The sequence below is a fragment of the Pleurodeles waltl genome, chromosome 4_2 (genome assembly GCF_031143425.1).
Source record: "Pleurodeles waltl isolate 20211129_DDA chromosome 4_2, aPleWal1.hap1.20221129, whole genome shotgun sequence".
NCBI classification, from domain to species: domain Eukaryota; kingdom Metazoa; phylum Chordata; class Amphibia; order Caudata; family Salamandridae; genus Pleurodeles; species Pleurodeles waltl.
The window spans coordinates 283,388,939-283,402,590 of record NC_090443.1 but is presented as its reverse complement, the minus strand read 5'-3'; the positions used below and the strand labels follow the sequence as shown (position 1 = coordinate 283,402,590).

Sequence of the window (13,652 nt, the reverse complement as noted above, 5' to 3'; positions counted from 1 at the left end):
TAGTCAAGATACATTACCAGTACAAAGTGCTTCCCTGTGGGATAAAGTGTGCACCAAATGGTTTTCACACAGTGTCTAGCACTAAAAGCAGTACACTTGAAACAGGGCATCTGTGTTTACCCTTATCTAGATGATAGGATAGTAATAAGCAGGATTATTCAGACAGTTGCAACAAAGAATAAACAGTCTTAAAGACACTTCATAGACTAAGGTTCTCCTGAAACATAGAAAACTCACCCCTAACTCCATAGAGGCAAAATACTTTTCTAGGGGCTGTAGGAAAGTCACACTTTTTGGCATGTCTGTCAGTGTGTTTAGACTGTTGTCACTGGGATCCTTCTAACCAGTATCCCAGTGATTGTGCTCTCTCCTCTAAATTTGGTTGCTTTGGTACCCTTTACACCCCACAATTGGCATACTGTTTGTAGAAAAGTACCTGCTTTTTGGCATGGTTACCCTCTACTTTTTGCCTGCTGTGAGTAGGCTTAAACTGTTTTCACTGTGATCCTGCTAACCGGATCCCAGTGATTGTGCTCTCTCCCTCTAGATTTGATTGCCTAGGACTTTGCACACCCCACATTTGGCATACTTGGGCCTCCTTATAAGTCCGTAGTGTCTGGTACTCAAGTACCCTGGGCATTTGGGGCACCAGGGGTACCGCATGGGCCGCAGAATGTATTATGCCACTCGTGGGAGCCCATGCAAAATGTCTGCAGGCCTGCCATTGCAGCCTGCTTGAAAAGATGCATGCATCCTTTCACCACTGTAAGTCACCCCTGTGTTAGGCCTTCCAAGCCCAGTGTGCAGGGTGCAGGTCCCTGTGTGTGAGGGCAGCCCTGCATGAGCCAAGGTGCCCCTACAATCTCTAGCTCCATTACACTGGACATCGTAAGTGCGGGGAAGCCATTTTACCAGTGTACTGGACACAGGCCCACTACCTCTGTCCAGCTACATACTGGCAATTCTGAACTTGGTTGTACGATTCCATGCACTCTGGGGGCTCCCTAGAGGACCCCCAACATTGCTCCTGACTGTCTTCTGGGATTTTCCAGGCAGGTCGCGCTGCTACCACCCGTCAGACAGGTTTCTGCTTTCCTGCAGCTTGACCAGCTCAGGCAGAGGAAGGCAGAACAAAGGATTTCCTGTGGGAGAGGCAGATAACTCCCCTTCCCTTGGAAATAGGTGTTACAAGGCTTGGGAGGGGTAGCCTTCCTAAGCCATAGGTTTGCTTTGAAGGGCACATTTGGTGCCCTCCTTGCATAAACCGGTTTGCACCAGTCCAGGGGCCCTTGGTCCCTGCTCTGGCAAGATACTGGACAAAGGAAAGTGACCACTCCCCTGTCCATCACCACCCACCCAGGAGTGGTGCCCAGAGCTCCTTCAGGTGGCCACTCGATTTTGCCATCTTGAATCCAAGATGAGCAGAGGCCCCTGAACATCTGAGTGGCCAGGTCAGGCAGGTGACACCACAGCCCCCTCCTGATAGGTAGTCACCTTGCAGGTAACCAAACCCCCTTTTAGGACTATTTAGGGTCTCCCTCTTGGGTGGGGTCGTCAGATTCGATGTGCAAGATTCCACAAGGACTCCTCTGCAACGTTTACTTAATCTTCTGGCCACTAGAACTGCAGTTGGAATTTTCAGAAACCAACAATCAGCGACGACTCTGGTTTGCAACATTGTTTCTCCGGCTCATTCCAGCAACTGCAACATCGGCAAGACATCAGCCTGCTCCAAGAAGTAAGAAGGAATATCCCTTGGAGTGAAAGAGTCACTCCCCTGTATCTGCAGGCACCAACTGCAACAACTACCGGCTGCGTGGATCTGCTCTCCTCTGGAAGTGTGTGGATCCTATATCACAGGTGGTGGTCTGGAGTGGTCCTCTCTGCCATCTGTCCAACTTGGGAGGCTATAAGCCCTTGTCTCCTTGCAGGACTGTACCCTTGTGCACTGTGACTCTTGCAGCTACCAAGGCTTGTTTGCCCCTGCTCCAAGGGATCTTCAGGCTCTCTGTAGCCCCGGCCCCCAGCATTTCTTCCAGCCAAGCATAGTATCCTCTGTGCTGCTCCAGTGACATGGGACTTCTTTTCAGGTGTGCTGACAGGGCCTCACTGCGACATGCTATGCCCTGCTACCAGTGGGTTGACTGTGGGGGCTGCCACTGCTCCTGGTGACTCTCCCAACTGCTGAGGGTCACCTCGGACTCTCCTCCAAGTGTAGAGTCTTCTAGACATTGCTGGTCCTCTGCAGCCCTCCTCTTTCTTCTTTGCATTGGCCAAGGCTTGTTGGTAGTTCTTAGGCACCACTGACCTTCTGCAACCCGACAGCCCACATGGGACAACAGGTGCTTTGCTTCAGGGACTCCTCTTCATCTCCTGCACTGAACAGCTGGTCGTCATCCCCCGTCGACCTGATCCTGCATCCACAGAAGGGTGGGTAGTGTCTCATGCCACAACCATGGAGAACTAGATTTGGTCCCCTTTCTTTCCATGTCCTCTTCTGCCAGAATCCACCTTTGGGTTCTTCCTGTCTGGTCTGGGTCTTGTACAAACCGTTTCCCAAGTCTTCCTGTTAGTTTTGGGGAAACCAAGTACTTACCTCTGCTCTCCTGGTTGCTGGGGGTCACTCTGGTACTCACTTCTTGGGGTTCCTAGGTCCTCCAGCTCCCCTCTAACGATTCCACATCCTTGGGTGGGGGACTGTATCTTGCATTCCACTTTGTTAGTATATGATTTGGCCTTCACTATTTTCTATTTTCTAATACTTTTGCCAATACTTGTTGTTTTTATGCTCCTTTCTGATTGCTATTGTGTGAAAAATTACTGTGTACTTACCTCCAGTTGGGGAGACTGACTATTAGTAATCTAGTAATTGTGTTACCATTATAAAGTACCTTTATTTTTGTAACACTGCGTGGTCCTTTAATGTGTGATAGTGCTGTGCGACTATAGTGGTATTCTATAAGCTTTGCATGTTTCCTAAATAAGTCTTGGCTGCTTATCCATAGCTACCTCTAGAGTTTCCTGGCTTCCTAGACATTGCCTACTCCTCACTAATAGGAGATACCTTGACCTGGTATAAGGAGACACACCATAGGTGCTCACCACTCTCAAGGCCAGCTTCCTACACTAATTTTCCCCTGTAAGTCTGTTAGTGTATGGTACTTAGGTACCCAGAGCATTGGTATACCGGGGGTCACCCTTGGGCTGCAGCATTTATTATGCCACCCATGGCAGCCCACGCAAAACTGTGTCTGCAGGCCTGCCATTGCAGTCTACGTGGAAAGGTGCATGCACCCTTTCACTGCTGGACACTCCACCGTGTCACTGTAAGTCACCCCTGGGATAGGCCCTCCTAGCCCAGAGGGCAGGGTGCATGTTCCTGTGTGTGAGGTCACCCCCTGCATTAACAGAGGTGCCAACTGCGAACTCCAGTTCCAATGCACAGGACTTGGTAAGTGCAGGGAAGCCATTTTAGCTGTGTACTAGCCACTGGTCACCACCATCTATGGTCCAGCTACATAATGGTAACTCCGAACCTAAGGATTTTTTATATCAAACAAGTCGGAATCATACCCCAATACTAATGCTAGTATTGGTGGCATGATTCCATGCTCTCTGGGGACTTCTTACCCCAGTATTGCTCCTGCCAGCCTTCCAGGGTTTGCAGGAAGGCCACGCTGCTACATCCCTTCAGACAGGTTTCTGCCCTCCTGCTGAAGCAGGGTAAGGCAGAACAAAAGATTTTCTGTGAGAGAAGCAGGGTAATGCAGAACAAAGGATTTCCTGTGGGGGGGGGAAGGGGGATGGGAGAGGAGTGCAGCAACACCCTCTCCTTTGAAAATTGGTGTTAAAAAGCTGGGGAGGGGGTAGCCTCCCCACTGGCTTGTTTTGAAGGGCAAATTTGGTGCCCTCCTTGCATAATCTGGTTTGCATCAGTCCAGGGACCCCTGGTTCCTGCTCTGGCGCAAAACCACACTAAGGGGAGTGACCACTCCCCTGTACATCACCACAGGGTGGTGCCCAGATTTCCTCCAGATGGCCACTTGATTCTGCCATTTTGGAAACAAGATGTGTAGAGGCCCCTGAGAGCATCTGGATGGTCAGGGTAGGTGTCTGATGGCAGCTACCCCCTCTGATAGGTGGACATCCTGCAGAGTGATCAAGCCCCCTGTTTGGGCTATTTAGGGACTCCCTTGCGGGTGGGTCCTCAGATTCGGTGTGCAAGACTCTACCAGGACTCCTCGACATCGACCTCTTCTGCTCCTGGCCACAGGAACCACTGCTGGATTTCACAGGAACTAAACAAGCCTGCAACTCCTTAGATGACCTTGCCTTGCAACATTGTTTCTTCGGCTCCTTCCAGTAATTGCAACATTTCCATGGCTCTGCATCCCCTGGGGTCGGCAAGACTTCAGCTGCACCAAAGAAGCAAGAAAGAATCTCCCTTGGAGTGAAGGAGCCACTCCCCTGCCTCTGCTGGCACCTAAGGCAACAACGTCCGGCTACTGGGATCTGCTCTCCACAGGAACTGCCTGGATCCTCCAACACAGGTGGTGGTCCTCTTGGTACTCACCTCCTTCTGTCCAACTTGGGAGACGGTGAGCCCATGCCTCCTCTTGCAGCAGAGTACCCCTGTGCACCGTTACTCTTGCAGCAACCAAGCCTTGTTGACTCTTGCTCCAAGGAATCTTTCAGGCTCCAAGTAGACCTAACTTTGCATTCCACCATTTTAGTATATGGTTTGGCTTTCCTATAGGGCCCTAGCTATTTTCTGCTATTTCTTGCCAATACTTGTTGTTTTTCTATGCTTGCTATTTCTTGCCAATACTTGTTGTTTTTCTATGCTAATTCCTAATACGTACTGTGTATATATAGAGTGTACTTACCTGCCATTGGGGGACTGCCTCTAAGTAACCTAGTTCAGTATTACTGTAATAAAGTACCTTTATTTTTGAAACACTGTCTGGTTCCTTTCATGTGTGATAAGTTTCTGTCTGACTGCTGTGCTATTGCAAGTGCTTCACACTCCTCCTAGATAAGTCTTTGCTGCTCACCACAGCTACCACTAGAGAGCCCTGGCTTCCTAGACACTGTCTCACTAACTAATAGGGGTTGCCTGGACCTGGTTTAAGTTGCAAACACCATAGATGTCCACCACACACCAGGCCAGCTTCCTACAGGAGTGACCACCCACCTGTTCCCCAGGTTGATTTTGCCATCTCAGAAGCAAGGTAGCCAGAGGCCCCTGGGAGCATCTGACTGGTTAGGCCAGACAGATGACTTCCCTGATCCCCTCTGATAGGTGGGTCACTTAGAGAGTGACCACCCCACTTTTTGGGTTACTTAAGGGCTCCCCTGAGGGTGGGTCCTCGGATTCGTCGTGCAAGACTCTACAAGGAACTCTCTGCTAGACATCATCTGCTCCTGGCCTCTGGAACCTCTGCTGGTCTGCTTTGGAACGGAAACAAGTCTTCTTCTGGTAGGAAGGGTCCCACTGCAACATTGTTTTGACCAGATCCTGCAACAATTTTGCATCCTCCAGGGTCCCAAGGACTCTGTTTGCTGCACCTGGAAGCACAAAGGAATCTCCCCTGGAGTGAAAAAGTCACTCCACTGCACCCGCAGGCACATCAAGACAACGTCCACCGACTGATGGGGTCTGCTGTGCGTGGACATCTGAAGATCCTGCTTCACAGGTGGTGAGTCTGTGGCCTTCTTTGGTTCCAGCTTGTCTTCAAACCAACTTAAGAGACTGTGGGCCCCTGCTCCTGCCACTGGAGGGGAACCCTTGTGCACTGCGACTGTTGCACTTGCCAAGGCTTGTTGACAGTGCCTCTAGAAGAGCTTCAGGCAAAAAGAAGGCCCGGACTCCAGTACTCTGCAATCCGAAGAGCAGGCCATGTCCTGCAACTCCTGCGATGTGGGTCTTCTGTTTTGTTGTACTGGTAAGGCCTCCTTGTTACTCCCTGTGCCCATTGCCAATGGGTCACTCATAGGGGCTCCATCGACTGCTGCTGGCCTTCCTGCGTGCGGAGGGCTAGCCCTGACTTCCCCTCCAGGGTAGAATCTCCTGGACCTTGCCAGTCCCCAAAACTTTGCAAACTCTTTTGCAGCTCCTGTTTGCATTTGCCAGTGATTGTCGGTGACCTGGCTGGTTACTGACCTTCCTGCAATCAGGCGACTGTTGAGAGACGGCTTGTAGGCAACTTGTGGGATCTTCTGCAGCTCCTGGAACGCGCAGCTGGATTTCTTCCTTCACCGACTTGCAGGAACTTCACCTTCTGGAGTGCAGGCATTGCCACCTGGGCACCGTACTCGGTCTCCTTCCTTTGCAGGTCCTCCACATCCGGAATCAGTCCTTGTGTTCCACCGGCCTGGTCCACGGGTCATGACAGCAGGTGGAAAATTAGATTTATCTGCTGACTTCAGAAAGAGTCCCTTCTCCCCTTTGCATTTCCGGGTCGCTGGTATAGATATTCCTGTCTTCTGGGTATCCTAACGTAGGGGCACTCTCCATCCATCCTCTTGTCTGCTGGTTTCCTCGGGGTCCACTGTGAAGGGTCCCGAATTCCACAAACTCCAACCACTACTCTCTGTGTTGTCCTATCGGACAACTGGGTGGGTAAGTACCTTGCACCTGGTTGGTGGGGACACTTACTGCACTTACCTCTGGTCTTCCTATCTGGCCCAGCTGCTAGCTAACTACCACATTACTTTGGTTGGGTTCACTATTTTACATTCCACTTTTGTTTAGTAAATGGTTTGCCCACCCATAGGGGCCTGTGTATTTTTATGCTATTTTTGATGCTTATTTTGTGTAGATATTGTGTTTATGTAGGAAGTTGGCTCTGTATATACTATCTCAAAGTGAGAGATAGTATGCACAGAGTGCAAGGGTTCCCCTTAGAGGTTGACAGAGGCAAAATTAGATAACACTAATGCTCTATTTTGTGGTAGTGTGGTCGAGCAGTAGACTTATCAGAGGGTAGTGTTAAGCATTTGTTGTATACACACAGGCAATAAATGAGGAACACACACTCAAAGACTTAACTCCACGCCAATAGGTTTTTATATAGAAAAATAAATTTTCTTAATTAATTTTTTAGACCCACAAGATTCAAATTTGAGGTACGTACATAACTTGCAAGGTACTTCACACAGGTAAGTATAGAACTGAGATAAAACAGTAGTACACACTGTTTTGGTTAAAATGGCAAATAGCTATTTTAAAAGTGGACACAGTGCAAAAATCAACAGTTCTTGGGGAGGGGAGGGGGGTGTGGTGTGGTGTGTAAGTTTGGTTAGGTTTCTCAGGTTAGTAAAGCACTTACACAGTCAGTCTCTTGGGCATAGGCAGCCCACTGTTGGAGGGTTCAAGGCAACCCCAAAGCCACCACACCAGCAACACAGGGCCAGTCAGGTGCAGAGGTCAAAGAAGGACCCAAAACACATAGGCGCGTATGGAGAACAGGGGTGCTCCGGTTCCAATCTGCTTGCAGGTAAGTACCTGCGTCCTCTGGGAGCAGACTGGGGGTTTTGTAGAGCACTGGGGCGGACACACACAAGCACACAAAGCACACCATCAGTGGCACCAGGGCGACCTGGTGCAGTGTGCAAAGTAGGTGTCGGGTTTTGTATTGAAAACAGTAGAGGGACCCGTGGGTCACTGTGGCGATGCAGGCCGGGCACGGGGGGGGGCTTCTCGGGTCAGCCACCGACTGGGCTAGGATGAGGGCTGCCTGCTGGTCACTCCTGCACTGGTAGGTGGTTCCTCTCGTTCCTGGGGGCTGCGGCGCAGTGCTTGGTCCAGGCGTCGGGTTCCTTTGTTACCAGGTGGTCAGGGGTAGCCTCTGGATCCTCTGCAGGTGTCGTCATTGGGACAAGGTGCAGGCGTTCCTTCAATACATGCTCTACAGAACATCAAAAAAAGAGCACAGCAGGTAGTGGCAGAAGGACAAGCGATTGCCAACAATCAGATTAGGTCTGCACTAGACGCAGCTGACACTACAGCCAGGAGAATTAACACAAGTGTCATGATTAGGAGGTATGCTTGGTTGCGATCCTCAGGTTTCAAACCTGAAATGCAACAAGCGGTCCTTAATATGCCATTTAATAAACAGCAACTATTTGGGCCTGAGGTGGATACCACAATTGAGAAATTAAAAAAGGATTCCGATACTGCAAATGCCATGGGTGTCCTTTATACAACACCTTTTTGGGGTACTTTTCCCAAGCCCCATTTCAGAGGAAGTTTTAAACCCCACACATCAGAGGCCTCTACGTCCCAACAAAAACAGGGACAAGAATATTATTCAAGAGGATCTTTCAGGGGCTCCTATAGAGGACACAATTTCAGATCTAGGGGCAAATCCACTACCACAAGAGGTGCCTCCACCTCTTCAAAGCAGTGACTGCCTCTCTATCCCCACAAAGCACACATCTCACGTGGGAGGAAGACTGCAATATTTCAATCCTCATTGGGAACACATAACATCACATCAGTGGGTACTGTCAATTATCCACAGTGGTTATTGCCTAGAACTCATCTCTGCTCCACCAATCATCTCTCGTTCACACAGGCTTTCTCCAGAAAACATGGTTCTCTTAAAACAAGAAGTAGAATCTATTCTACTCTAAGGAGCTATAGAGGTAGCTCCCATCCACCAGCAAGGAACATCCCGCCATCTGGTGTTGGGCTCGGAGTGTTACAAGTTGTTTTTCTTCGAAGAAGTCTTTTCGAGTCACGAGATCGAGGGACTCCTCCCATTTCGGCTCCATTGCGCATGGGCGTCGACTCCATCTTAGATTGTTTTTTTTCCGCCATCGGGTTCGGACGTGTTCCTTTTCGCTCCGTGTTTCTGGTCGGAAAGTTAGTTAGAATCTCAGAAAAATCGTCGGTATTGTTTGCGTTCGGTATCTTTCCTCATACCAAAAAAGGATGGCGCACTCAGACCAATCCTCGATCTCAAACCTCTCAATCAGTACATTCTCTCAGAGCATTTCCACATGGTCACTCTACAAGATGCCTTTCCCTTGCTACAAAAACAAGACTACATGACAGCATTAGATTTAAAAGATGCTTACTTCTACATTCCTGTCCATCCAACATACCGCAAATACTTAAGGTTTGTGATAGCAGGCAAGCTCTATCAATTCAAAGTGCTACCCTTTGGAGTAACAACAGCACGAAGGGTATTCACAAAATATTTAGTAGTAGTTGCAGCATACCTCAGAAGATAGCACATACTTGTCTTCCCCTATCTAGACGACTGGCTCATAAAAGCCAGTACCATTCAAACCGAACAACAACAACACAATAGATACCCTACACAAGCTAGGGTTCACAATCAATTACCAAAAATCTCACCTTCAACCAGCACAAATTCAACCATATCTGGGAGTAATTCTGAACACTGTCAGCATTAGCCTACCCAAATTCACAACGAACTCAAGTGTTTCACACAATTACAATTCAATCAAACTTACACAGTAAGGTTTATTATGAAGCTATTGGGAATGAAGGCATTGTGCATAGCAATAGTGCCCGATGTACATCTCAATATGGGACCCCTACAACAGTGTCTCTCACAACAGTGGTCTTAGGCACAGGGTAAACTTCACGATCTAGTGTTGTTGGACCGCCAAACTTACAACTCTCTGCAATGGTGGAATCAAACCAACTTATGAAAAAGGCCGCAACTTCAGGACCCAGTGCCACAGACGATCACCACAGACCATAATCACCACAGATAAATCAATGACAGGTTGGGGAGCCCATCTCAACAATCTTACCATAGAGGGAGAATGGGACTCTGCTAGCAATTCCAAATGGTTTACGTGGTAAGTCAGCTGAACAGTGTTCCTAGTACTCAAAGCAGTCCAACCACAGATTACGCACAAGACAGTGTTAATAAAAACAGACAACATGACATCAATGTACTATCTGCAGAAACAGGGAGGAGGACACTCATCCTAATTGTCCCTTCTAGCACAAACGATTTGGAAATGGGCGATTCATAATCGCATTCAACTGTTAGCGGATTATATCACCAACCTCCTAACCCCTTCCTTCGCTGGCAGCCCCCCCTCCCCCCTCAGGTGCCAGGCTCCCCCCCCACCCCCCCTCAGGTGCCCCCCCCCCAGGTGTCAGGCTACCCCCCCCCCAGGTGCCAGGCACCCCCCCCCCCCAGGTGCCAGGCCGCCCCCCACCCCCCCCCCCAGGTGCCAGGCCCCCCTGCCCCCCTCCCCCAGGTGCCAGGCGCCCCCCTGCCCCCCTCCCCCCAGGTTCCAGGCGCCCCCCCTCCCCCCCAGGTGCCAGGCGCCCCCCCACCCCCCTCCCCCCCACTCCCCCCCAGATGCCAGGCGCCCCCCCCGCCCCCCCCCCAGGTGTCAGCCCCCCCCCCCCCCCCTCAGGTGCCAGGCCTCTTCCCCCCCCCCTCAGGTGCCAGGCCTCTCCCCCCCCCCCCCCCCCCCCCCCAGGTGCCAGGCCTCCCCCTCCCTCCCTCCCTCAGATGCCAGGCCTTTTCCCCTTTCAGGTGCCAGGCCTCTCCCACCCCCCCCCCCCCCCCCCCTCAGGTGCCAGGCCTCCCTCCCCCCCCTCAGGTGCCAGGCCTCCCTCCCCCCCCCCCTCAGGTGCCAGGCCTCCCTCCCCCCCCCTCAGGTGCCAGGCCTCCCCCCCTCCCCCCCTTCAGGTGCCAGGCCTCCCCCCCTCAAGTGCCAGGCCTCCCCCCCCTCCACCCCCCCCCCCCCTTCAGGTGCCAGGCCTTTTCCCCTCTCAGGTGCCAGGCCTTTTCCCCTCTCAGGTGCCAGGCCTCCCCCCCCACCCCCACCCCTCAGGTGCCAGGCCTCCCCCCCCCCCCCACCCCTCAGGTGCCAGGCCTCCCCCCACCCCCCCCCCCCCACCCCTCAGGTGCCAGGCCTCCCCCCCCACCCCTCAGGTGCCCTTGGCTATTTGGGATAGTTCGCTCTTAGGCCCTCAAAACATTTTGTCCACATTAGCTACCCACGCCAAATTTGCGTCCTTTTTGTTCCAACATCCTAGGGATTCTAGAGGTACCTAGAGTTTGTGGGTTCCCCTGAAGGAGACCAAGAAATTCGCCAAAATACAGCAAAAAATTCATTTTTATGGGAAAAGGCTGCAAAAGAAAGTTTGTAATTTTTGATTTTTGTTTGTTTTTTTGTTTTTATGGGTTTGCAGTGCTAAAATCACCATCTTTCCCAGCTTTCAGGAACAGGCAGACTAGAATTAGAAAACCCAATTTTTCAACACAATTTTGCCATTACTGGGACATACCCCATTTTTACTATTTTTTGTGCTTTTAGCCTCTTTCCAGTTACTGGCAGAAATGGGTGTGAAATCAATGCTGGATCCCGGAAAGCTAAACATTTCTGAAAAGTAGACAAAATTCTGAATTCAGCAAGGGGTCATTTGTGTAGGTCCTACAAGGTTTTCCTGCAGAAAATAACAGCTGAAATAAAACAAAAATTGAAATTGAGGTGAAAAAAAGCCTTTTTTCTCCACGTTTTACTTTAACTTTTTCCTGCGATGTCAGATTTTCAATAGTAATATACCGTTGTGTCTGCTGGACTCTTTTGGTTGCGGGGATATATTGGGCTTGTAGGTTCATCAAGAACCCTAGGTTCCCAGAGCCAATAAAGGAGCTGCACCTTGCAATGGGTTTTCCTTGTATAGCTGGTATACAGGGATTCAACCTTTGTATTTCCAAAATGGGTACAAGATAAGGTGTTGAGAAGCAGTGGTTTTTTGCACATCTCTGAATTCCGGGGTCCCCATACTAGCATGTGAATTACAGGGCATTTCTCAAATAGTCTTCTTTTTTACACACTGTCCTACATTTGGAAGGAAAAAATGTAGAGAAAGACAAGGGGCAATAACACTTGTTCTGCTATCATCTAGCTCAAGCGTTTTAGTGAAAATGTTTTAAGTGACAAATTCATTGAATTTCCCAATGCTTGTTCGTGTTTGAAAATACCTTGATTTCAATTGATTTCTTCAATTGTTTTGGTGCTGTTTAAATGTCTCACACTTGTTTCCTCGTGTAAGCCTTGCTGCTCAGAGCCACAGTTACCTAAGGATGAGCTGAAGGTTTGAGAAACAAAACCTAGGGGTCCTAAAGGGGTTGGTAAGTGTATTACACAGAGAGGTCACACAGCCGCACCGTAAAATAGACCCCATGTCCTCACAGTGCTGTAGTGGACTCTGTAAGAGGCAGAAGACAACTTAAGAATGCATCCAGAAGATTCAGCTGGCTGTAACGTTATTCTTGAAGATGTCCTCCACTTAAGTTCAATGCTACTGTCACACTTAAGGCTGATGTCTTCCTGTCTTCTCCTCATTCGCCTTTGCATGCAGCCACTGCGAGAATAACTGGACAAACAATCTATATAGTTCAAGGACCTGATTCAGATAAAAGAACATTTTAGTTATTTGCAAGCCTTTTTATCTTCTTGAGATTAACTTGAGTTCTTCATTGAAGGTTGTAGGTTTTCAACGCTCTCCTCTTTTTTTTGGTGGCATAGACTGGGCTGTCTATGGTAACTTCTCTCTATCATTGTTACTAAAAACCAGACTCTCGCCAGCAAGGTCGTTTTTCAATCAAGTGATAAGCACTTTATAGATGTTGTTGAATCATTCCTCTCACATTGTGTACTGTAGAACTTTACTGTTTTAAGTAGGTGATGTTAACTTCTACACAAGTGCGTGCACTCTCTGACGGTCATTCCACTGTGTCTCTGGCAAATTTTACTTGCCCCAAACTCAACTGTAGGTTTCTCAAAATGTTGGTATGATGTGCTAGGTACTAATGCTATTTCTTTCAGTATGAATGGGGAGTTTCTGCTTGAAAAGGCAGCAATGAAATGCATGAGAGCTCTTAACCATTCTATCCTTGTCACTGTTCTTTTGTACATGTTTGTCTTCTCCTGTGCAATATTCTTGACCCCTGTGCTATGTATTCTGGGCGATTGAACCTGTGCTGCACCGTGATGGGCATGAAATTATCTATGTGAATGTTGATCTTTGCTTGGCCCTTCTTTTGGCACGGTCAGTGTTTTCTTCCTGCATGCATTATCAGCAGTGTCACAGCTGCCTGGGATGCGGTCTCTTGAATATCTGGTGCTCTACAATGGGGTGTACTTCTTTGTGGGTTTAACCCCATATTCTCTCTTCCTAGGCCGAATATTACCACTTGCTGGCTGAAAAGATCTACAAGATTCAGAAGGAGCTGGAGGAGAAAAGACGGACGCGGTTGCAGAAGCAGAACATGATGCCCAATGCTCCTGGAATGCCAACATCTCCGATGAACTCAGGAGCAGGCATGGGGCAAGCACCACAAGGGATACCAACTAGTAAGTACACAGCTCTGAACCCTTACAGTAACCTTGAGCCCTGGAAGCTATTAATCTCTGATGAATATTTTTAACTAGAGATTTTTCCATTTTAGAACTTCCACATTCACTAGACCAGATTCAGAGAATTTTTAAGCAATGCCCTTGCTTGTCAGGTGTCACCCTGTGGTTCCACAGTGTCTCTGTTCTGCCCTGTAAGAGACAAGTCGGAAAAATCATCTAGTGCCACTCTACCAACTTTACTGGATGTAGGAAGCTGGCCTGGTGTGTGGCGGGTACCCACT

At 49.3% G+C, this 13,652-nt stretch overlaps 1 protein-coding gene across 7 annotated transcripts in view; it reads left to right on the top strand.

Annotated features, from left to right (window-relative positions):
* EP300 (E1A binding protein p300) overlaps positions 1-13,652 on the top strand; it is a 498,766-nt gene that overhangs the window by 136,339 nt on the left and 348,775 nt on the right. For all 7 annotated transcript variants that reach the window (XM_069231138.1, XM_069231137.1, XM_069231136.1 and 4 more), the window contains exon 10: positions 13,194-13,368. In XM_069231138.1, coding sequence (XP_069087239.1) covers positions 13,194-13,368 — 175 coding nt within the window. The remainder of the gene's footprint in view (positions 1-13,193; positions 13,369-13,652) is intronic.